The 21,592-nt window shown below is 42.1% G+C and overlaps 1 protein-coding gene across 4 annotated transcripts in view; it reads right to left on the bottom strand.

The window, feature by feature from the left end:
• SH3RF1 (SH3 domain containing ring finger 1) overlaps positions 1 to 21,592 on the bottom strand; it is a 169,203-nt gene that overhangs the window by 9,334 nt on the left and 138,277 nt on the right. For 3 of the 4 annotated variants that reach the window (XM_019665510.1, XM_019665509.1, XM_019665512.1), the window contains exons 7-11: positions 16,639 to 16,784; positions 15,317 to 15,487; positions 12,641 to 12,900; positions 11,411 to 11,772; positions 2,456 to 2,814 (exon numbers count right to left, since the gene is read on the bottom strand). In XM_019665510.1, the coding sequence (XP_019521055.1) occupies positions 2,456 to 2,814; positions 11,411 to 11,772; positions 12,641 to 12,900; positions 15,317 to 15,487; positions 16,639 to 16,784 (1,298 nt within the window). Of the gene's footprint in view, positions 1 to 2,455; positions 2,815 to 11,410; positions 11,773 to 12,640; positions 12,901 to 15,316; positions 15,488 to 16,638; positions 16,785 to 21,592 lie in introns of those variants that run through there. The other variant, XM_019665513.1, reaches the window with a different exon arrangement.

Genomic DNA, 21,592 nt, shown 5'->3' with positions numbered 1-21,592 from the left:
TTCTACCAAAAGAACCCCAGGGCAGGAGGTGTTGATATTTAGATTGTGAATCAAGGAATCTAAGATCCTGAAATGCTTTCTGAGTCACTCTGATGTGAAAGTTAGCAGTTATTTCATTTTTAGCATGAAGTACTTTGTATTGTATTTAAATTTTTGAAGTATCAAAACAGGTAATCCTTACATGATATACTTGGTAGTTTTCTAGTAATTAAAAAAATTTCATTCACATTGATTATATATCTTGTTTCCACACATTTTTTCCTATTGTTTTTAGAGCCAGGCAGACCTAAGAATCCAAGTTACATAAATACTATCACCCTCACTGTATGAAGGCAAAGGGGTCTGTGAAAAGCTGGCCAGGCTGGCTATTACACTGAATAGTCCACTGAACACATGGATTATAAAAATATAAACATGGAAAGAAATCTTCTCCAAACATCCCTTTTCCACTTGTAAAAAACGAAAGTGGTTATGTGAAAAACCTGCCAGAGAATTTCAGAGCGCCCGTGCCCATCTGTCCCCGCATTAAAGTCTCCATGTTCCCGATCTGATGGGCATCCTGTGCTCCCTGAACCGCCATCACCTGTCTGTTCTGCTTTTCAGATGCACTGAACAGCAGGAGCCTGCTGTTAGAAATGAGCTCCTCTAAGAGGAAGGGGCAGGAATGCAGAAGCCACGGAGACTCAGGACATCTGGCAACTGAAAAGGAACGCATAATAGGGGCGGGAGGCGGCAGTGCCGGGGGCCAGTGCCTAGGGAGAGTCTAGGCAAAGTGAATGAGCACTCGCAACAGTCACACAGACACCGCAAATGACAGGGAAAAGAGGAGAGTGACTCTGGGGCACGAAAGAAAAACTGCAGCCAAAGCCCGCGGGTGGGGAGAGGACGGGCCTTTGTGACCAAAAGAGAGTAAACAAGTGACTGGACTAACTCCAGGGACAGAAGGCTCCATCCCTGGAAAGCAGAGAAATACTGCAGGAATCAAGGGTGACTCAGAATAAAGGAGTACGTGAATTCAGGACAAAATTTCAAAGCTTCACAGAGAGCACAGTAGATGAGGCGCAAGATAGAATGATTTTATTTGCGGGTTAAGAACTTGTTTTTAGGGCAATGTTTCATTTCAAAACTGGTTTTATAAGGATTAGAACTATAGAAAATTATTCCACCTTACTATAAAAGTATGTTATAAATTGTGTACTTTGTACTTAATGCACATAGGTTATTTGAAGTTTATTCTTTTCCAGTTTATTTTGGGGCCAAAAAGTATGCCTCCAAAATTAAGTGACTGAAGGCCTCAGATTTTGGAGGGTACAAATATTCATCTGAAATACTGAGCTAAGGTGAATTAAGTCATTTTAAAGGATAACACCTTATAGAAAGATTTCAAATCATTTAGGTAGAAAATACTACCTAAAAGGCAACACACCTCCACAAATTAGAAATGTGCTTTATTTATGAAATGCAGGTATAGAGGGAATAAAGCTTATAGAAACCCTAAAACATATAACGCTTTTTGAAACAGATGTTTATACATTTATGCATTATGTCTAGTATTTTTAGTGCACTTTATAAAGTTTTCCTGGGGAACGAACAGTGCTTCATTTCTAATTCACAGAATCCTAGCAGATACTTGTCTTAGTAAATATATTTGCTTTTCTAAGGCACTCCTAGAACCCCACTCACTGTATCAAACAGACCTGCTCACATTTGTCATCATTATTCCAGGCCAGAATCACTAAAACAGGGCTCCTTGTTCTGAACCAAGTCCCTGGGTCAGGAGGGGAGAGCTGAGCCATGCCCTTCTGGCTCAGGGAGAATAATGACAGAATCCTCTTAGTTGGCGGGATTCTCCAAATGCTTTACAAGTAGCAGGTACTAGTAAAAAAAGGCAGAGGGTGAAACAAGGGAGCGATTGTTGGTGATGGAAGAGAAGCAAGAAAAAAAAGTAGAGGGCGGCCGGTTAGCTCAGGTGGTTCGAGCGCAGTGCTCATAACACCAAGGTTGCTGGTTCAATCCCCGCATGGGCCACTGAGCTGCGCCCTCCACAACTAGATTGAAACAGCTACTTGACTTGGAGCTGATGGGTCCTGGAAAAAAACACACTGTTCCCCCAATAAAATAAATAAATTAAAAAAAAAAAAAGGAGTAGATGCGAACAAGTTTCCAGTGATTGACCATTTCATCTGCATATGATTCTGGAACACTGTCTGAAGAAAACCCATGAAAAGAAGGCTGGAGGCCTAAGCCATGTAGGAAACTCAGGAGGGAAAAGTAGAGACTAGAGTGTGTTATAGCAAGTGGTAAAGAAAGCCAGCGCTTGATTGTTATTACAAATTCAGTTAAAATGAAACTGAGGAGGATGTAAAAAAAAAAATCTTCAATGTCAGAATAAATATTCCAACATAAAGCTTGCCCCACATTTCCTAGTTTTCTCCTGGAAAAACACGGAACTCACCTTTCACAAACAACAGGCCTAGACTCATTCATGACAGGGCCCAGGGAGGAGCAGGGCTGGCGAGGAGGTGGAGCAATAGGAACAGCCGCGTCCAAGGAGCTCGTCTTTCGATGAAGGACATCCTGGGCCAGAGCTGCCCCGGCCGCCACGGTGGCAGTGGGGCCGTCCCCATCGGCGGGGCAGGAGCCGGCCCTGCTGTGGGCGCCCCCTAGCGGCAGCTCAGGACCCACTGCTCCCTGCAGAGGCAACTCGCTGCTACCCAGCTCCACCTCCAGGGTGGGTGAGGCTGGAGGCGACACTCGGGTCCTACGTTTCGTGGAGGCTCCAGAAAGCAACTTCAACAAACCTTTTTTTTCTTTCTAGGAAAAAAAAAAAAGTACATTAGTTGGAGACTGACAGTACTGTTGCTGTTGCAATCGATAGGGTGCTACAGTTTCAGTTTTTGATCTTTTAAAATGATTTCTGTGGATATTTGGTTGTCCATGATCTGCCTACTAGTTTCTGTGTGGCGTTACCCCAACCTTTTGCTTCTCTTTATTCTCCCTTGCTGCTTGCATGGTTTTTGCTTGTTTTGGACATTCCATTGTTCATCTCTATCTCCTACTGAGGTAGGGTATGCAAATAAAGAATATGTAAAACAAAAAACTCACCAATTCACATCTCAGGCTTAGTGACGGCAGAAGTAGGCATTTTAGGATAAAATGGAAATCTCAGATTATGGATATAATTTCCTGAAACTATGCCTATCCTATCTCTAGTTCTTGTATGCTGAATTAAACATAAACCTAATAGCATTTTACTCCCCATCTACAGATGTGGCTTCTTATATTTATAGGTAGTGATATCTTGATCAGAGTTAAGGACTAAACCACTTCTCGCATGTCACCTGTATGAAATTTAACAAGCCAAAAATAATAGAAGCCAACCATTTCTATTGTGCAAGTACCTCCTTGTTTAGAAAGCCAAAAACAACTCTACAAAAATTTAAAGAAAGCTTCAGTATAATCAAAACCATTTTTATAACTCTTTTTTGGAAGCGAATATACAAATAAGAATTTTACCCAGCAATATCATGCCACAGAAACCATCTCTTGAATCTTTGTCTCCTTTGACATTTTCTTCCTTTGCTCTTCTAGGAAAATCAGATCTAGAGCTAGCTCTCCTTTATTCCCAAACCCTAAGTGTCAATGTTCTCTCTGATGACCACGCCTAGATAACAATCTTCATTTTACATTGTTTTACTAAAATGTCAACTACATCATAAAGTCCTCTGAATGGAAACAAGGTTTGAAAATAAAACATTTCATAGAGAAACAATTCTTTAGAAAACTCTAGAGGCAAATGAGGATTATTAAGGTCCAGTAATAGAAAAATAGAATTATGAGGGGCCCACAAGGAGCTATAACACTGAGGAATTTTTCTTGGGAATGTGAGTTAGTTCATAGTCAGTAAAAATCCCTTGGGGGAAAAAGTCTGACTCCATAATAACACAGTTCCATTAGAGACAGGATGGCAGAAAAAAAGGGAGAGACAGAAGTAATCATTTATCAGACGATGAAAGAGCATCTGGGGAGACTGCACCACAGGCCACATCCCCTGGATTAGAAACAGAGGGAGGGGCCGCACACTGGGAAGGGCTCTCACTTCTGTACACGCTCACCTCAGGCTGCAGACCAGCGGTGTCAATGGATGGCTCATCGCACATCCCTCTTCTCCCCACCCCAGCCTGAGCAAGGTTCTTTTGCATTTCTCTTTTAGGCCTCCCCTCAACTCACTTTACTAGCTTTTACTTCAATTATTTAACTTCACATTTTCCAAGAGGTTACTATCTGCCTTCCAATAAATGACGCTATCCAGGTGGACTACCTGCTTGGGTGCAGTGCCTGTACCTCAGACATGTCTGTACCACACCCAATGCCTAGGGCAGAGCACTGCACCTCCAGAGCTAAGAAGCCAAGAATGACACAGAGGATGACACAGGTCGGGGGGAAGGGGAAATATTTAGCTCACCGCAAGGATAAAGAAGTAAGAGAGGGTATTCTGGATTTCCCAAATCCAGTGGTGATAAAGATTTCCCTCTACACCATGGCCAATGAAGTGGCCTGAGGAAACACCTGGCAAAGCTGCTGCTGTACTTTTTTAAGGAGGCCTGAGGTCTGGAGGGCCAACGAATGAGCTGGGAAAGAGTCGTGTCCAGTAGCTTACACATCTGAAGCAGTGAGCCAGACAGAACTCCCAGCTATGCCTGCCATGATGTAAGAAAGCACACTCTAATCCCTGGACCCCCACAGATCTACTGAGGACATCCAGTCCATCGATAAATTACAATCTCAGCAAGCCAGAGCTAAAGATGTTTCTTAAAAGCTCAGTCTGGGCGCTCAGAAAAAAATATCAGTTAACTGAATAGTGTTCAGGGAACACCCTCTAAAGTGATTAAGAAGAAAGATGACTGGGTTCATCTAAAATGATTAAACACATTAAACACAGATTGCTTTAATGACTTCTACGGGATGTGTTATCATCATCAGCCAATGCCAACTACCCACAGAGCAGAAGGCAGAGGATTAAGTGTCGCAGGGCGTGGGGGCAGGGGCTAGGGGTGGGGAACAGAAAAGAGGCCGCCCTAGTTCCAAAGAGCAATGCTTTTAATATCATATTCTGACATCTTCTGCTTTAGCAGAACAATGTGCCACTTGAGAGAGATAATTCTGCAAACTCAGACATTTATCATCAAAGTACACCTTTGTTTTTTTCAAAATCCAACAGCAGAAATGAAAACTATAGATGCATTAATAAAGAGTACACTTCAGCAAACCAATCTTTTAAAATGTAAGGTTAACATGCATAAAAAAAGAAAGCATATCTTCTGACATAAACCTTAATAGTTATTCGCCTGTGGGTTTCCCAAGAAATTATTCCTAGATGAAATGATGCTTTTATAGTCATGATTTTCACCTGAGAAGATTTGATGATTTAAAAACTGCATCTTAGATTAAAAAAACAAAACAAACAAAGAAAAACCATTTGGGTCAGAAAATAATCATCAGATAACCAGAAAGAGTAATTTTTACATATAAAGATAATTTCTGAACATCAGTTTAATGACTATCAGTCATATTACACGGGTGAGTACAACATGGGAAATATCAAGTCAGAGCTTCTTCCCAAACAAAAGTAAATTTCCTTTGAGCAACTTACAATTAACCACATGCTACCCACTAAGTCTCCCTCTTTATCCATCCCCTTGCCCTCAGATGTACAGAGAAAAGTGGAAAAAGACAAAAGACGAGTCTTCCAGGCTACTGGTCACCAAAAATCTAGTCAGACTCCCAATAATCAGAGTTGCTGTTCTTAGATCAGGAAGCTCAAAAACCTAACTCATATGATTGTTTAATAATAATCACTCATTCTTTCAACAAATATTTATTCAGTGCTGTATGTGAACCACCACCGTGCTAGTCTCTGGGAATACCAGTGAGCACGACAACAAGCAGTTCACACTTTCTAGCAGAGAGACCTGCGGAAAAATAAGGCAGAGTGAGGAGAGAGAGAATGACCAGAGGGTGCTGTCTGAGATGAGGGGGTCTCAGTAAAGGATTTTTTAAGGAAGTGTGTGGAGGGAAAGGCATGTGAAATTCTAGAGATGGTCAAATACCATTGGATTCAAGGATCCTATTAAATACTGTCCCAAGGATTTTCACATTTATCCCTCACACCCACCTGATGAACTAGGCATCGATATTACTCTCATTGCCTAAACCTTTAAGCTTGCCTAAAATCATACTGCTAGTAAGGGGTGGAAGTGAGATTTGAACTGAGCCCCTGCCTCTCTTCTGCGAGTTCAGCACAGGGAGCATCTCTAGAAGCACACCTACTTTGTTGAATGATAAGGGCAGACACCTCTACCTAAGGGCTGCGGGTCACCAAGGTCACTCCAAGCTAAACTCTGCAGGCAGATTTTTGCATCCCAGCTGTCGGCAGGGGCAAGAACAGTGACTCTGACCACGTAACAGGGAGGGTGGGCTTCGCTTTAAGAAAATGAAATGACGAAGCCCACATTACATCTTGGTTTCTGAGCAAAACAAAAACTGGGAGGAAGGAAAACCATGTGAGCAAAGAAAGTATCACTAGGGACTTCAGGACAAATGTTCAGAACAGAAGAAAATGGGCATTTAAAAACTAGATGGACCTTCTGCTTAAGAAAACGAAGAATAATAGCAAAGGTCCTTAAACATTAATGGTTTGACTGAAGAAAACCTGTGGTTGGCTCATTATTTATTTATTTATTTATTAAGCTGAGCCATCCTGCCACCTGTTGGCAGCTCAGCAGCTGCTCAGCTCGGGCTGGGACTTGAACCGCTGTTGCTAGAGCTCACACTCTTGAGCAAGCTCTTAACCAACTGAGCCACTCGGCCGGCTGTGTTTGGCTCATTAAAGGAGAGACAGTCATTAGGAATTTGGGACAGGCGGTTGGAGGCACTACATGTTGACCACTTGTAGGAATACTGTCTTCCAGGAACATATCCAAGACATGGCACAGAGCATGACAGCCAACACCCACTCCTGCTGACTTGTATGGGAATGAGTAACAACGTCAGAGGACTTCTAAAACATCTTCAGAGATTATTAAGGTAGGGTTAGTAGATGGAAGCACTCGGGGTAGAGTGGGGGATCAGAGATGGCTTCTTCCCTTTTTCTTATGCGAGGATTAAAACTGTTAAATTAATTAAACCATTAAAGGTTTCATTACAGGCCATTAGACTGAGGTGGTTCTAATGCCTTAGTAAAGCAAAACCTAAACACATTAAGTGCCTCAAGGTTAAGAAAGAAAAACCTAAAGACAACCAATCACAAACAGTCAACTAATCTTCCCCAAATAAGGCAACAACTCAAGCTATAGCCAATCAAATAATTTCCTTGTTTTACTTCCTGTCTTCCCTATAAAAATCTTGCTCCTAGCTTCAGTTGGTAGAGCACTCCTAACCACTTACGGTTTGGCACTGCCCAATTTGAATAGATATTTGATCAAATAAATTCTTACAAATTTTAATATGCCTCAGTTTAAATTTTAACAGAATTTAGAGAATGTACGAGCGGTCAATATGCATCATTGGTGCTAAAGAAAAATACTTTATTTTCTGATGAAAGCTTACGACACCAAAATAATATTTATTATATTTTGGAATATGAGAGGGGGAAAAAGGCATACATGCACCACAATATTAATGGTTTTCTTTGAAATTTTAGATAATATTAGGCTTTGTCTGGATGTTTGGATTTTCTCTAACTTCTAAATAAATATGTATAATTAATTTTTTATATTAAGAAAATAAAACAATATATGCATATACATGAGTATTTCATAAAGTTTGGGCCAGAGACTAGCTGATCAAATAATGAAGACTTGAAACTGAATACGAAGTCAGAAAAATGTCCAGATAAAGCTGTTAAACCAATAACTATAGTAGACAGAGATCTTACAGAAAGAAGAACAACAATGGCAGAAAGGCCCAAGATTTCAACCAAGAAATATCTGAGATGACGTTTGGAAATATATTACAGAGTTTCAGACTGCTTTTTCCAACCACAGAATGCAGTTACCGGACTCCATCAGGTAGAGATTTTAAGTCAGAGACAGAAACACATTTCTGAGACTTTGTGAGAGAGATATTTCCACATAAAGTACTGTTCAAAAGGAAGAGCCCCGTTAGACGAGGACCTGTAATAGGCCTGTGCACACATGCAGAAGTTACACGTCTCTGGTACACCAATGGTAGCTCATGGCAGAGCATTTGGGTAAAGGGAAGAGAGAAATCCACAAGCTGCCGTTTGGGGGACACATCCCACACTGCCTGGAGAGTTTAGGTCAATGAATGATGCTGATCATAAAATGACAAAAGAAGAGATAACAAGGGGATGATGGTCAAATACCTAGATATTTGCTGGGAGTCTCACAAATGGAATCTCTGATACACTTTTCCCTTGACTTGCTGATAATTTAAGCTCACAGAAAGTTGAGCAAATGGCAACTCTGGATCTAATTGTGATCAACTGGGGAGAGGTAAAGCCCAGGTTGGGGGGGCGGGGTAAAGAGGTTCGGCTGGTGAAGCAGAAATTTTGAGAACTTGGAAGTAAGTACTCAAAGAGAGGTTGGCTATAGCTAGATTTGAACTCTAAAGTTTAAAAGAACTGATTTTAAAAGTTCAAAGAAAATATATGCATGACCTGAAACTCAAAAGGAAAGGTACTTCAAGAGGAATGGGAGGGCTCTCCAGAATGAAATTCTAACCATACAATTGCAAATATATCCCAGCAGATGAAAATGTAGAGGAATCTAAAGGAGCTGATGTGGTCCCCTGGGGAGCAGCCTAATGGGCTCAAAATTTTTAAAGGACTTCTACAAAAAGATCAAGAGAAGGGTTCATAAAAAAGAATATTATCATGATCCACATGAGCTTAAAGTTGCAAAAATGCTAAAGACCAAAAAAAAAAAAAAAAAAGGAGGTAGCCATGCTGCTTTAATGTTATGTTTGAAGCCAGAAGCCAGGACAAGAAAGACAGACCTGCTGTTTGGCACGGATGATGGTTCTCAGATGGTGTAAGAAAGGGAAGGATAATCTTCAGACTGGAAAGGAAGAACAAACCTTAATAAGAGAGAGATGGGTGAAGAGATTGGGATTTAGAGATCAAATGCCTATTCTCAACAGGCTGAATTCACCCCAGCATGCAAAGGAAATTCACAGCCGAAATGAGACCCATGATCTTTGACAGATCCTGGTGAAACTGGGATCCGGTCAACTAAACAGGCTCAAAAAGGGATGTGTAGTCCTAATTTTCAAAAAGACAGCAACAGTGCACTTTGAAGGCTGTCTGGACAATTCTACTACAGTGTATTAAACGAAAGGTTTACTTAGGAAAGGAAATCAGACTCTGCCCCTCAGAGCCTCCTCCAGGAGATACTTGCTAACAGTCAGTAACAGCTGAAACGATGGGGCCACCCCCGGTTGGACAGGAGGATGCAAGAGACATTCGGCCCTTCTCTTGATCTTTTTGGATCTCAATGGGCTTTTGGTAAGTTCTGCCATGATATCCTTGTAGACACGATGGAGGGATGTGGGCTAAATAGTGGACTTGCAACAGTACGCGAGGGAGTAGATTTGGGAAGAGAAACTTTATATTGTGTGACATCAGGAACAATAAAAATAACTTCAAGAGTGTAGCCTTAAAAAAAAAAAAAAAAACCCAAAATACCTCAAGGCATCCTACAGCAAAGAGATCAACATTTTCTACATAGCACCTCAAAACAAAGAAAACAGCACAGGACACTCTGGAGCCAGGGTGCTCGTGGTCAATATGGTATACAGATAGAGCCCAGTGGCCATCTGTCAAGGAGAGGTACTCCACGGGAATAACCCCTGAGGTCCCGTATTAGTTGCTGTTATCACAAATCGCCATAATCTTCGTGATAAAAATCAGGTCCAAACATCAAGGTGTTGGCAGGACTGCATTCTTTCTGGAGGCCCCAGGGAATAATTCGTTTCCTTGTCTTGTGCAGGTTCTAGAAACTGCTTGCACTTCTTGGCTTGTGGCTCCTTCCTCGAATCACTCTGATCCCCCCCTTCTGAAGTCCCATCTTCTCTGACCGGGATCCTCCCTGCTTTCCTTTCGGGAAGATCTTTGTGATTATATTCATCCCACCCTGATAATCCAGGCTAATCCCCTCACTTCAAAGCCAGACCTGTAAAATCCGTTTTGCTAGGTCAGAAAACCTAGTCTCAAGTTTCAGGGAAGAGGACATGGGCATGTCTGGGCAGCCATCATTCTGTCGAGCACAGGTTCCTGTCAAGCCCCCGAGAGTCAATGGGTTCTTTCCAGGAAGGGCAGGGACCGAAGAGTGACGTGGGCCCTGAGACATAGTTCCAAAACCTAAAACTCTAAACCATAAAAGAAGCCTTTTAAAAATACTGACAAAGTTGAACAAGTCAGCTTGAGTACAAGTTTAATGTAGTTAATTATAAACGCTGAACAGATACCAGTCTTTTTTTCAAAAACGCTCATGTTAACCCAACAATTAAATATTAACTTTTTAGTAGGCTGTAAAGTTTATTTCCTTATAAACCTCTATTTACAGGTTTACCTAACCATTTAAAAAGAGCGACATCCATTACTACTAAGCCAGGTGGCTAAGAGTTTATGATTACCCTAGAATTTCCCAGAACAGGGCTTTTTGTTTGCTTGTTTAGGAGAAATGCATAAAATACTGAGGAAAAAAATCATGAATATAATACAATTATCCAGACTTTGTTATCCCTCTTCTCTTCCTGTTCATATTTAATCACCATCGAGTCCCCTTGCTTCCAACCTCCTGTCTCCACACCTAACAACAGGTTAGTCTTTCAAACACAGCTTTCGATTTATATTTTTTCTGAAATTCAGCCCCAAAGGAGAGATTTTTAAAAGATCAATGGGTTTAGAAAATAATTTCCCCCTACGTTTCAAGTCAAGAGTAAAACTATCCATGCTGATTATAATAAAATACACCGTAGGAAAAAAAAATAAATCCACAAATAACACTTCTGATCTACAGTTTAAACACCCCCCACCCTTTTGTATGTTAAAACATTTTTTTTAGAACTGTTAACAAGATGCCAAACTGACTGAACAGGCAGCGTTAAGGACAACAAAATGATCAAAGAGTGAGTAACGAAGGAGAAAGGAAATTCCTTCATGAGATGTAGCTGCAGGAGGAGAAGTGACTAAGTCTTATTCAGTGTGGTCTCCCCAGCATCTAACTCAGGGTCTGACAGCTAGTGGGCGTTTAAATGCAGAGAGGCAGGAATCCAGCACCTGCACAGTGACTCGCACATGGCAAACACTTGGACTGCTGAATGAGGCCTTTCATCAGCAGGAATGATGGGGCACCACATAAGCAGAGAAACAGGATGTGGGTCTTACTTTACTATCCTTGTCTGGCTTGGCTGGTGCACTGCTCCCACAAGCTGATACAGCGCTGTCAGGAGAGGTGGGAAGTCCAGAAAGAATGGTCATGGTCCGGCCACTGGGCTCGGTCTCCAGAGAGGCGGCGGCGATGCCCGGGGAGGCCAGTGACCCAGCGGCAGCACAGGCCAGGGGGGCATTGGCTCGACTCATAGCGACGGCAGCGATGTGGGCGGCAGGGCCTGCCATTGGAGGCGGAGGCTGTGAGGCGGCCATGGGATGATGGGGCAGGCTCCCAGGTGCAGGGCCCAGGCCAGCGGTGCTCTGTACCTGGATGGGCGTCACCGCTGCTGTAGGGCGTTCCTGATTGTGTGCCGCAACTAGTAGATGACAGGAGGGAGCACAGTAAAATTCAACTTCTCAATAACTGCTACTCACCAAAACATGAGTCATTTCACTGCACCAGACCATAATGAAAGGTTACCACTGCATGTATCACAATAAATAATGGCGGCGTAAAAGCACTCAATCTTAGCTGGATCTCAAGACATCATTCTCCTTCCAAATCAGCCCTTGAATCTGTTGGGTGCCTGGAAACTTGGCTGGAACCCCGAGGCCCTTCAGTTAGAAAAGGCCTTTCCTTGGAATTCAGAGACCCGGAGACCGTTCGGATGGTGCTCTACAGTGTCAAATGCCGGCCGCCAGTGCTTTTTAAAAAATGATTCTCCCTTTTCTTGTTAAGCATTTTCTTTCTTTTGGTGTTTTGGATACAAGTCATGGGTTTACTCCCACTGTTACCCAAGACGTTTGGTAGGTTTTCAATGCCAGAGAAAGAAGAAACACTATTTAAGAACCCACTGGGTCTAAAACAGACTTGTGACTAAGTTCATAGACAGTCATCAGCACCCAGGTGGGCAGGCTAGCGCACAGTGGGCACCCAGCTGGCAGCTGTGAGATCTGAGATCACATGATCGTGATTACAGAAGTCCTATTTTCAAGTCCTATGAACCTTCTTAGGATCAGCCTAATTTCTCTCAATCTGTGGAGCAGGCTTGAATTAACGTGCAAGGCAGACTTAGCCAAAAACAGCAGATGTAGAGTGCCATTGACTAGACTGTGCCTACTTCTATTTCCTGCTACTCATTACTTTAATAGTACACCTGCTTTTGTCAACATCTGTCATGGAAGATCAGACGCTAGGCAAGCAAGCCCTTTCGCTGATCCTTTGCAGGCTGGTTTCCCCCTTACCTGTCCTCACAGCATTGCGGGCCTGGTTGACTGTCATCTGTCCAGTCATGTGCAATAACACCTTAGCCTGAGGACTGGTCTGGATGTGAGCTGCTGACACCACGGCTGTGGGGACCACGCTGGGGCTCCCAGCCAGACCATTTCCCTGGAGCTTCGGGGCAGGCCCTCCTGCGGTGGAAGGGCTGACCATGGTCACCCCCCGACTTGTCTGACCAGCTGTAGACACAGGGACTTTAGCTTGGGAAGCATTTGTCACCGCCCTGCCAAGACAGAAACACAGAAATCCCAATCCATCAGCAACGTGGGAGACAGGACAATTAAATGCAAGAAAAATGATTCAGAGCTTTAAGACAGAACATAAAAAAAAATAATAATAAAAAAATGAATGGAATTATTTTTATCAAGCCTAAGAATGGCAAATTCAAAGTAATGATGGCCCTGAGGCAGAGAAAGGTCTTGAAATGGATTCTGAAAAATCATGCGTCACAGAAAATCATGCATCACACTCTGCTCAAGAATATACAGTCACTGGGGTCAGCTTTCCACACCAAGGCCAAACCTCTCCTATGACGTAAGGCCCTGGGTTCTCCTATTTTATCTAGCCAAAAAGCCACTGTGTTACCTTATAGTCACCACATTGCCATAGCCTTGCTCATGTTTTCTGCCCGTCTCCCTCCCTGCCCCCAGCTCCACATCCCACAAGTGCTTGTGCACAACACACATATATACACACTTCTGGAATGTCCTCTCTGGCTTCTCTTGACCTACTTTGATTTCATTTATGTTTCAAGATCCAGCAGAAATCCCACCATTTCAAGAAGCCTCACCTAAGGCTCAGTCTTAAGACCTTATGACTATTTCATGGGGACTTCTTCCTTTCATGACCCCTGATTACAAAATGTGGTGTGTTATTTATTTATTTATTTTTTTAGTAAATTCCTTATTAAGTACTTCTGACTCAGTAAAAGTTCCTTGAAGACATGGTCAGTGTGAAATGGTTCTTTTCCATTTCTCCAGGATTTGCAGTGGTACAGCCAGCTCTAAATAAATACTGGTTGAATTAAAGTAAATTAGGTTGGTATAGCTTTGTGTAATGTGTGTTTTTGATATTCTAAATTCATTTAAACAATTTTATTTATAGTAACTTCCTACTAAGTAAATACTTCATTAACTCGAACGTCCTTAGTATTTACCATGATGAATGACAAAGAATTTACTGCAAGTAAGCATCTCTCCAGGGATTTTTAATAATTTGCTTTTGAATCTTACAAAAATGTTTTCCTTTACTAACTTAATTTTTTGTTGTTGTTGTTTGGTTTATTTTACTTCCCTTAGTTATTTTTGTGGCTTGTTTTTGTTTTTGATTTTCCCCACCAGGGAGGGTCTATCTGCCATCTTCTGGATCCTGAATTAGATTTTCACAGATACAGAAAAGAAGGTTTATATTGATTAAAAATCTGCAAGTCAAATTAAAGCTAGCATCCTGTCACCATCTGCAGCGATAGTGATTTTCATTTGATTAGGCTGCCGGCCAACCTATAAATCAAGGCCAACGGCTGACAAACATGTCAGTTCATTAAGCCATTTATTTAAAATCAGGGGGTTTAAGCAATGATTTAACACAGTTAAACCTGGACCATTTATTAAGAGCTTTGTGGCCCAAAACCGAGGCTAGCTCAATGTCGATGCCATTATAGGTCACTTCATTCAGTTTCCAAGGCTACTTTCCTCAGCGACCAGAGGTGGACTATCTCTGAATAAAATACAGAAAATATTGTATATCCAAAAGTGCTTACTTTCCATTTCTCTGTAACAGGGTTTCTCAACCCCTTGACATTTTGGGCCAGATAACTCCTTTCTGTGGGAGGCTGTCCTGTGTGCTGCAGGATGTTTAGCAGCCTCCCTGGCTTCTACGCACCAGGTGCCAAGGGCAACCTCCTCCCCATAATGACAATCAAACATGTGCCCAGACATTGCCAAATTCCCCTAGGTTGCATGATGACCTTCAGTTGAGAAGGACAAAGGATCTATGTCATATTGAAGGAATTTTATTTCTGTTTTATAGAAATTAATTGGCAGGATTCAGAGGTAATCAAGCTATTGGAATATAGAGCCAGACCACCTGGGTTTGAGCACGACTTCACTATGTGATCTCATACAAGTTACTGAATCTCTTTGTGGCTCCATTTCCTCATCTATTAAGCAGGGATAATAATAGAAACTATAACAATGAGTTGCTTAAGGACTTAGAGGTAATATGTGCAACACATTTAGAAATCTGCCTGCCTGGCATAATAGTAAGCATTATAGAAACATATAAGTATTAATAAAGCTTTTGTTTATATTAAATATTATACTTTTTATTTTCAAGCAGAAAAAAATTGAAAATTGTCTAGTTGAGTCTTCTACATATAACTTAAAGCAAATAACTTAAAACCCAGTAGATTTGTTGGTAGAAACCTACAATTTCACATATGTCCATGTGAAAGGTAAGCTAAGAATCTTAGAGTTAGAAGAGATTTCAGCAAACATAGGTATGGATTTTTCAAACATTGGCTATGTAACAGGCAATTATAACGTGAGAAGGGATCTGGATAGGCTGAGAGCCACGGAAGAGAACAAAGCTTCTCTGTTTAGAACTTAGTAAACCATTTTTTGTTCTATTCAAAACCATACCTTGTGACTGGTGCCACATAATTGCCAGGGAAAACCCCTATCATGCTGGTATGCATCGAGGTCCCTTTGAACCAGCCATCCTGGCAACGTTCAAACACTAAAAACATCTCCCCTTTTCTCAGTTCCAGCTCGTCCTCTTTCCGGGGAGTGTATGGATATATAGCAACGTACCTAGAATTGAAAAAGAAGGTTTGATTTCAGGCTGAGTAACAGACAAACCCCACGATGCTCAGCACTCTTCCTAGGTATAAAGTCTTGAACATTTTGTACAGATGTAAACGGCAAGTACACCCCTTTAGCCTGTGAGTAGCATTGGTAATTGCCCATTAAAAGAGGTTCTGCCATCTACATTTAGAAGGCAGAGGCTGTCCTGATTAAGAACTGCCAAGGGTGAGGGTGACTATCCTACCAAATGGTATCTGCGGGGTGTGAAAGATTAATGGAGTTTCCCAGAGTGCCTAACTGGCTGTTGGGGATTAGATACCCACTGGGAAAATAGAGCTCTTCAAATGGCACTCCTTAGACCTGGGAAGTAGCCCCAAATGAGGACATATGGTACAAAATCCCACTGGGAAGCACAGCATGCTGCTTCTACACGCAAGCCGAAGGGAGAGGCTTGGGCTGCACCTGCTTTTGTCTGCTCGGCCATGAAAAATACTGCGTTTGAAGAAGTCGAAGGGAAAGGAAGTCCCTATCACAGAGAGGGCAAAACAACCCCACAGTGCAAAGTGATTGTGCCATCACACGTGGAAACCAGGCAGGCAACGCTAACCAGTACTTTTTACCAGGGCTCTAAACTCTTCCTGTAGAAACTCACACAAGATAGGATCCATACAAATCTACCTGTATTCTGCCACCGGTAAACTCTGAACACGATAATTAGATTTTTGTGGCTACTTCTTGCTGAGGATTTACAGCTTTTTACACGCATACTACAACTAGGTCTGATTTGTGTGGAATACGGGAATACCTTCTCATTCCTTAGCATCCTAAGGCAAGGAAGGAAAATGAAGACAAAAGGCTCCAAAGGCAGTTCCATATACATATGATATTAGGAAGAAGCAGACAGAGATGTTTCCCTAAACTCTGCAAGGCCTTCCCTCAGCAGGGTGGCTGCCTAGCCAGAGCATGTGTTAGGCCCATTTGGTTTCAGCAGTCTCCCAAATATATGCGTGGCTGGGCAGAAGTTTGCAGAACACAAACCACTTGGGTAAGCCATAAGCCTGTCACCAGTTCCTATCAGAAAGGTGTTTCTCTACCTCTGCTGTTGGGCTTGGTTTGAAATGAACGTTTGAGCAGTAATAAAAGATATCCTCACTTACACACTGGGGCGAGTCTGAGGCCGCAAATGTGCAATCTGGTCAGCGGGCCCCGCTGTGGGCCTGGGTCCCATTCCAGCAGCAGCAGCAGCAGCGCCTGGCGGTGTGGAGGCCAGAAGAGGGGGTGGGGGAAGAGGAGGGTTCATAGTCTGGTGTGACAAAGAAAGAGAGCGGGGAGAAAAGAAACAAAATATTTATTTACATCTTTTATGGAAACTGGGAAGGAAAAGGAATCAGAAAGCCAAGGAAAAAAACTTAAATGGGATCCACACAGAGCAGAACCAGCAGGCAACGTAGCATAAGAGCCTCCTTCATAAGAAAACTCCTATCCTGGTCTCCTTTAAGATCTTAAAGCCACAGCAACCTTTTTCAGCAAATAGGTAAGTAATCATGCTTGGGAGGAGGGAAAGAAAAATGAAACAATTGCATGCAATTTTAAGATTAATAGCGCTTTTAAGTATAGACTTGGACAAGAATCCCAATGCCTTCCAAGGGGGCAGCTATAATGTCCCACTGCTTACAAGGAATTAATGCACCATTGTTTCTGTAACCTGAAACTTGAACACAACACAAAACAATTGAGCTGCACTGTATCTCCAACCATGCCCTCAGGAGAAAATTTCCTTTGATGCCTGGTCTCCCAAAAGCCCAAACAATAGCAAGCCACAATCGCTGGGCTGTTTGTTGCTACTTTGCTTATTCTTTTCTCAACTATGCCAGCTTTTGAAATTTAGTCCTATCAAGGCTGGTAATCTTTAACAAGTACACCAGTGAAAAGCTGCAGGCTCCTTTATGGGCACAGACTAACGTGGTTCTGCCTACAGGATTCCAGGCCTTTTGAAAATCAATGGAGCAATTGTTACCTTCTGATCTATAAAACCCCAGATAATTCTTTAGCATCTGTATACTGAAACTCCTGGGAAAACAGGCACACAAAGACCCACCTGAACCCCCACCTTGTTCTCTCCATATCTTTGAACCACTAGATGTAAAAACCAAATCAAAGGAGACTAAATGGCTTCTACACATCAGCGTATTAAGAAAAATCCAATGACCTCTAAATGTAGTTCGTAACAGTCATTTTATTTCTATTTTTTGGAATGAAAATTGGAATCTCAAAAATATTGACTTCATCTGCCTGTTAATGTACATAATTCCAGAAACACAATAAACTGGGTAGAAACCAATTTCAAATTTCTAGACATACGGTGCAACTGGTGCACGTATTTAAATGTTTACTACAGTGACTTTCAAGAAGGATTTGCCCCAAAGTGCACCTGAAGCTGTGGCAGAGCAATCAGGGCAGAAATAAATGAGGCGCAGAGCTGCTTACCGAGCGCTAACCTGGACAAGGCAGAGGTCAGTTCAGAAAGTCAGAACTGCGTGAATGTTACTCACGTGCCCCATACAAAACATGGCAGAATTAAGATTTGTTACAGCGATGGAATTAGCATGTCCTTGGGCTTAGAGTCTTCAAACCCTTTAAACAGGGGTAGGTCAAGCATTCATTCCATTCGGTCTCCTCCCAGGGACAAAGTGGAGGGAAGTAAAGCTAATCCTTGGTAAAACAGTCCGCAAATGTGACCCGGGCATCTCATGAGTAATAACACACCAGTGGCTTGACGGGTGAGATAACAAGTCTAGACTGTACATAGGATAATATACGGAGACTGTAAAATTACCACTTAACTGATTTCCATTTAAATCTTCCTAAGCCCAATCTCAAAACAGCATGGCTGTGGAAAGGCAGAAGACAAATGGCACACGCTCAACAGGAGCCCAACAATAACCGCTGCTAGAAATTGCTTAAAAGAGTTCCTAAGGCACAGAGCTGAAAAGCTTCATTTCATACTCTAAGTAGAATTCCATTTTTCAAGAGGAAAGGAAATTATAATTGTCTGTTATATTTTAACTTATTAAACTGGAGGGTATACTAAATCGGTCCTAGAAAGGAGGCAAGAACATCTATAGAGACCTGATAAAAACTTATCACATTTTGTTAACAAAACGTAAAATACGGTCGGTCACCTCTCATAGTTAAAAAAATAACAGTAAGAAAATGGTTCATGTACATAACTGTTACAAAGAGTATATTAGTAGGCATTTGAAATATGCCATAAAAGGGGATATTCTAAAAGATTCAAAAGGTTGTACTTGAGAGAAAATACAGTTATATCTCTTTTTGTGGTTGAAACATAGATGGTCTTAATAAATTTGGGCAGATTTTCCCCCCCACCAAGGCTGGGTTACCCAACTTCGTGGGAACGTGCATATGTGTGTTCGTGTGTTTTCGTGGGTATGTAAGCACACAGACAGAGACCAAGAGACAAAGTCTGATTAAAATCACATTCCTAGATGTTGCTTGGCCCTGTGGGGTTGGTAAAATGATAGGGCGCTGGTGACTCCAGAGCTGTGACAGACTGGGAAGTTCTGTGGGCTGTTTTATAAACAACCTAAACCAAAATAATCTGGTGATGTGGAAGTTCAAAAGGTAATCCACCATGTGCTGTGTCAGGCAGTTTGCCATCCTTCAAGACCTGAAATTTCTACAGATCAAACCACAGCCTTTCATTTACCCAGAGCTGACCTGGAGACCTGCTTATTATTTCGTAGCTGGGGCCAGACCAGGGACCAGAGGCCAAGAGGCACTCTCCATCAGTAGCAAAAAAATTCTGTGGGCCTGCTGGGAGCTTAGGTGACATTTTGCTAACGATATTTTGTTAACCTAATATTGTTCAGAACCCAATACCGTACTTAAATGCCATTTTCACTAGAGAGTGCATGCTAAATTAATAGGAGCTTCAAAGGTGCTCATCACTTGTAGCTTTAGCTTCATGGAAATGCAGCAAGTCTGTATTCTCAAAGTAAAGTTGTCTACAGCTATGGCGCAGGCCACAGAAATACTGATGGAGAAAACTGGGTGCTATTCTGATAATCATTAAAAATGAGCTTCCCCAAAAAAATAAAAATAAAAATAAAAATGAGCTTCCTGCTTGGGCTGCTATAGATTCAGTCTTTCTGTGTAACCAGTATGAAATAATGGTCTGAGACAACAAGTGCTATTTCTGAAAAATACTGAGCTTGAAAACAGGATTTCCAGGTCTACTCCTATGAAACGGTCGTTTTGTGCCCTGTCCAGGTTCTGTTCTCCTGACCCACTGATCTTGAAAGAAGAGGCAGCTTTACATCATAGAAGCAGCATGGGCTTTGGGGTCAGAAAAACGCAGATTCCACTTCTGGCTTAGCTCTGAAGGCAGTCCTCGATTTCCGTCCTGTGTTAGAATGAACACCAGGAAAGAACCGCCCTCTCTCTGAGGAGACTGGATTCCAGAACACCCACAGGCCACCCTAGTGGACACTGTGAAGGAAAACTTCCAGTGTGTGGGTGCGGAACCCCTCCTCTCTGGGCTCCTGCCACCTTTTGTCTTTGCCCTTTCACGTAACCAGTCCAGACAGTGGTTAGATCTGGATTTGGCTAAGGATGGGGAAGAGGTCTGTAGGCCAGCTTGTCCGTAAAGTACTTTGCATTGGAGGCTAAGGTACAAGGTCTACAACAGAAGGTTCATTTTCTTTCCACCAGTCCCTTATGTTTGGATTCCCCTTATACCCTTCCCCACATAGAAAAGTAACCGGCAGGATAGATTTTGGGCATTTCTGGGTCCCTTGGGCAAATACTACTTAATATCTTTCAATTCTATCATTGTTTCTTTCTAAACATCTGATATCCAATTCACCCATTTTCAAACCCACATGTCAACATCTCTCTACAGTCTTTCTTTGTACTGTGCACTGAACTCAGATGCACGTACAATGCCCAATGAGGGAACAGTTCAAGCTGTTGCGTGGTCACCCTCGCTCAAATCCACAGTACCACCCATTTCAGCAGCACTGCCATCTGCATCCAGCAGTGTCTGTGCAATTATTTGAGTATTCCGCCTTGATTTTTAGGACAATGAGTAGGACGTAGAAAAATGATGGTGTTGATTCTAGTGATTTAAAAAAACAACTTAGGTGTCACAATTCAATCAAATTAAGATAAAGATGGAAAGTAGTTAAGTCTTTTATCGCAAATGGATGCTCATTGCAATTAAACCAGTCAACTGTGGGTATAGCAGTGAAGATAAAAGAAAAAAATAAATAAATAAAAAAGGGATAGAAATAAATGCTTAGAAGATGATGTCTAAAGAGGAAGCTGCAATTAAGAATGTAGTAATTAAAAAAAAAAAAAACATCTCTCCAGGAACGCTACTTCCATCACAAATTGTAGATGTATTGTCCTACAGTTGATGGGTAAGAAGAGATACATATACTAATTACCTGACTTTGTGTAAATTACATAAGGTCTCTATGTCTTAATATACTGATCTGTGAGATGGAGTTATAATTAGAAATACTTTAGGTAAGCTGCCTTTCCCAGTGCCCTGGAACACAACAGAGGCTCAATAAATGGAAGCTACTATTACGATTTACAAAACTGGGAAGTCAGAGACTGTCTTACTCATCTTTGTCTTGCTGGCATCTAGCTGAGCAGACAGAAGATAACTGATCCTCAGTGAGTGTTTCGCAAATGAGAAAACATGCTGCCCTTCTATCTCTTAGAACAGCAGGACCCCGATCAAGAGGCCTCAGCTCCTGAGATGCCTGAGTCCTTCTCTGTTGCTGGTATGGTGTTTTGGGCCACATCCTTCTCTGTTGCTGGTATGGCGTTTTGGGCCACATCCTTCTCTGTTGCTGGTATGGCGTTTTTGGGCCTCACCCTGATTTTCAGAACTCCTGCCAATTCCAAAGGCTCTACTGCTTCTTCTCAAATCACCACAGTGGGCAGTTCCATCCTTCTCCTGCCAGAGCCCTTCCCTGATCTCGCTGATGGCAGTAAATTCTGTTCAGCCTCCACCATGGGCTACAATGGGCTAATTACATACTGGCTATTCTGAGAACCTGACATCATTTAATTCGG

Source organism: Hipposideros armiger, unplaced genomic scaffold, assembly GCF_001890085.2.
Source record: "Hipposideros armiger isolate ML-2016 unplaced genomic scaffold, ASM189008v1 scaffold_444, whole genome shotgun sequence".
Lineage (NCBI taxonomy): Eukaryota > Metazoa > Chordata > Mammalia > Chiroptera > Hipposideridae > Hipposideros > Hipposideros armiger.
Note: the sequence above shows the minus strand (reverse complement) of the source record. Positions and strands in the feature narration are given on the sequence as shown.